This window comes from Penaeus monodon, chromosome 9 (assembly GCF_015228065.2).
Source record: "Penaeus monodon isolate SGIC_2016 chromosome 9, NSTDA_Pmon_1, whole genome shotgun sequence".
NCBI classification, from domain to species: Eukaryota; Metazoa; Arthropoda; class Malacostraca; order Decapoda; family Penaeidae; genus Penaeus; species Penaeus monodon.
In genome coordinates this window covers 23,890,947-23,894,896 of record NC_051394.1, presented here as the reverse complement: position 1 = coordinate 23,894,896, position 3,950 = coordinate 23,890,947, and the positions used below count along the sequence as shown (strand labels likewise).

Below are 3,950 nucleotides of genomic sequence, written 5' to 3'. Positions count from 1 at the left end.
AGAGAGAGAGAGAGAGAGCAGAGGAGAGATGAGAGAGAGAAAGAGAGGATGAGAGAGGGGGCGAGAGAGAGAGAGAGAGAGAGAGAGAGAGAGAGAGAAAGAGAGAGAGAAAGAGAGCACAAGACAGAGAGAATGTATCCATATGTATATATGGTAAGGAAGAAATAGTAAACCATGAGACTAATATGTAAAAGGGTTATTGGAGTGGGTACAAGTGGTATGAGGCTTTTTTTAGGGGGACTGTATAGGCTGTACTCTACAAAATTCTTATTTTTTAGTTACTAAGGTCAATCACATACATGATTCAGGGAGACAAGGGGGTACAAAGGGTATGGGGAATGGTGATGTTGGTGGAGGGTGTACACACCATCCATTGCGAGAATTTTATTCATGCTTGTATGATTGGTGCAGGGAGATGAAAGGATACAGAGGAATGGGGAAATGGAGATAGGTTTGAAGTGGTTTAGCTAGAAGAATGCTTACCCAACAGTACCTACATTCCAGATATAAAAATTTTGAAAAAAAGTCAGCCAGTTTCCCTGATGATATGCTCAGGAAATTAAATTTAGATCAACCATCAAAAGTACAAATACACATGACTGAGCACACTCAGATTTTACTGTTAAGCAATTAAAACAACCTGACATTTTGCTGCACCTCCTCATGTATCCCTACATCCCCTCAACATGTATACTGAAACAAGAAAGAAATAATCAAATCTATCAAAAAGATCAAATCAAGACTCAAGCAGGAAAGATAAAAAGCCCTACCTGTTTATGACTGCCTTATCATCCCTGAGTCGAAACACTCGAGGTTTTGGGTTGCCTTGTTGGGGCAAGGGGGTTACAGAGCCCACCTCCACAAAGCTGAATCCCATGCGGAACAAGCCTTCCACAGCCTCTCCATGCTTGTCGAATCCTGCTGCCAGGCCAATGGGGGTTTTGAACACTAAATTCACCACTCTGGATTCCTGCCAATTTTTTTATACGTTTTTATACTTGAGAGAGAAGAGGGAAATTTCTGGACAATATGTATGATCTTTTATTATCTACAAAAGATATGAAGAAAAGGCAGCCAAGTGTCAAACGTTAAAAAAAAAAAAGGGCATATAAAAAAAAAAAATGCTGAAGAGAGAAGGAAGAGAAAAAAGCAGAGGAAAAAAAGTAAGAGAAGGAGCAAGAAGAATAAGACAAGAAGGAAGATGAGAAGAAAGAAGAGGAAGAGGAGGAAGAAGCAGAAGAGAAAAATGATGATGAGGAGGAGGAGGAGCATAAGAAGGAAGATAAGAAGGAAGAGGCAAAGTCAGTGTCAAAAGTAAATATTAGAATAAACATGGAGTCTATAGAAATAAATGTTGAAGAGAGGAGAAGGAAGAGGCAAAAGAAGAGGAGGGCGAGAAGAAAGCAGAGAAAAAAGAGGAAGAGGAAAAAAAGGAAGAGGGGCAAGAAGAATAAGACAAGAAAGAAGATGAGGAGAAAAAAGAAGAGGAAGAAGCAGAAGAGAAAGAGGAGGAGGAGGAGGTTAAGAAGGAAGATGAGAAGGAAAAGGAAGAAGAAGAGGAGTAGTAGGAGTAGGAGGAGGAGGAGGAGGTGGGGGAGGAAGAAGAGGAAGAGGAGAAAGATGAGGGGAAAGGAGGAGGAGAATGAGAGTTAGAAGAAGGAAGAAGAGCACAGGATGAGGAGAGGGGAGGGGGAGAAAGAAGAAGAGAAATGAGAGGAGGAGAGCAGGAGGAGGAAAGAGTAGTAAGAGATGGAAGAAGATCAGGATGAAAGGAGAAGGAGGAGGGAGAGGAAGAGGTGGAAGAAGGGGAACAGGAAGTGGAAGAAAAGGAGAAGGAGGGAGAAGAGGAGGGGCTGGAGGAAGGAGAGGAAGCAGAAGAGGAGGAAGAAGTGGAGAAAGAGGATGAGGAGGAAGAGCTGTCACTATGAAAGGCCTGGTAACACATCAAAGGAAGATTGAAAAAATAGCCAACAGCTTTAACATCACAAGAGGAGCCACAGATCATCAAACGTTGTTACATATACAATTACTTATATGAACTGACAACTCAGCACATATATATAACTCTATGTATTTCTTACTCAGTATGCCATGAAGAAACAAGAGTCAAAAGACCTTGGGGATATTTGTGTGTTTTCCTGCTCTTCCCTTTGTGCTTTTAAAACACGAGCAGTATGAGGGCAAGAATAAAATCAATTTGCAGCTACATAATAAAATGTTTAAAACTCTTATACAGCACAAACAAATTAAAGCATCATACAACACAAATAAACAGAACAAGTATACTGTAAAACTCAAAAACAATTTCATTACTGAAAAAAAAAAAAAAAAAAAAAAAAAAACAATGCATTGCAGCACAAACCAAAGACTTGCACTGAAAAATATGCAACTCCTTAAACCAACAAATGTTAATTTCTTGGTCTACACACTTTATTGCAAATTTTCCAGTAAAAAAAAAAAAAAAATGCTTGCTTTAGTCAAATGCAATCCACATGAATCTACATACCCATATTCATGGTGAGTCTGTTTATTTAAAGACTATATGTGAAATATGAATAGGAAAGGGTTAATGTATGCATATTATTTTGCAGAACTTATGACTAATAACCAACTTTTAATTTGAAGGGAAATCAATTTCTTATATAGCCTTTTTTACTGCTTCCTAATGTCTGAGATCCTGTCTTAAAGGGTAAGAAAGTTGTGTTTCTAAGTCTTTTGAAGTAATCTCACATGAGGTTGTCCATGGTCATAGATCTCCCTTGAAAAGCCTCTTATGATATGGCTTTCTTGAAAAGGTCATGCAGTATTCCAAGGCCAGACTTACAAGGTCATTTAAAACCCATCCCTTATAAGAGGATGGTAATTTTACTTATCTTGAGTTTTTTGCTCAAGTCCCCAGTTTCTTCCATTGGAAAAAAAAACACTAGGATACTGTTTAGAAAGTAAATGTACCTTTGAAAACTAATAAGGACCTTCTGGAGGCAAACGAGATTAATAATAAAGTATTAATATCAGAAAGAAAAAAAGAGAGTATAAGGGTCTTCTCTCCTGTTTTCACTTAAAGATTCATACTCTTTTACAAACATGAGACAATGATATTTTCTCAAACACTAGTAATAAAGAACAAAAGAAAAAAACATCACTACAGCAAACAGCACTATCAAAAACAAGGTATATCTAACCTACTATCTACTAAACTAAAATCCAAACAAATACAACAGTAACCTAATCATCTATGAAGTACACTCACCTTATAATTTAGATCAAAGTTGAAATATGTGCAGTAATAGCTTTTTTTGGAGCCTATGCTTTCACTGCCAATGTTCTTTCCAATGTTTTTCTGTTTTTCTTGATTTACTTTGTCATGTGAGTTTGCTTCATATAAATATGCAGTATCCAAAGACTGACAAAGCTGAAGCCTAGGGGCCATGCAACCAATTTTTTTCTTTTAGCATTATGCAATGATATTATGGATATTTGAAGCACACCCTGTGCACCACTGAAATTAATTCATAGGAATTCTCAATGATATGAGAGATGCAAAGGGTGCACGGCCAGATCATCCTATAGGCTAACATAAACTACAGCCTATGGTCCCTGAAACTTGAGGGGCCCTGTTAAAAGATTTTTAAATATATATCTATAAATATAGTTTTTGAATGAGTATGATATTTTAATATTTTATGTTGCTGAATAATTTCATGAGCTTAACATAAAATTTCAACTTTCAAAAAAGAAACCCCTGGAGTCAGAAAACTAAAATTTCCAAAGGGGCCCCTCTTTGTGGCCCTTTATTGAAGATACAGGCCTCCCGATTGAGGCCATTTTCTGATATAATGGGCCCTAGTTTGAGGCACTAGATCTAAATCATATGGCCCCAGCCAATATTAGAGGATGGCTCCATTTCAGGGAGTCCCATACTTTCACTAGCCCTGGGGCCCTCAAAAGGG

General features: G+C 37.8%; 1 protein-coding gene across 1 annotated transcript in view; it reads right to left on the bottom strand.

Moving 5' to 3' along the window:
* The window catches only part of LOC119576678 (dihydroorotate dehydrogenase (quinone), mitochondrial-like), a 5,601-nt gene extending 2,857 nt beyond the window's left edge, over positions 1-2,744 (bottom strand). The window contains exons 1-3 of the mRNA XM_037924324.1: positions 2,731-2,744; positions 771-962; positions 484-493 (exon numbers count right to left, since the gene is read on the bottom strand). Of these exons, the coding sequence (XP_037780252.1) occupies positions 484-493; positions 771-962; positions 2,731-2,744 (216 nt within the window). The remainder of the gene's footprint in view (positions 1-483; positions 494-770; positions 963-2,730) is intronic.
* Between the last annotated feature and the right edge of the window lie 1,206 nt (positions 2,745-3,950).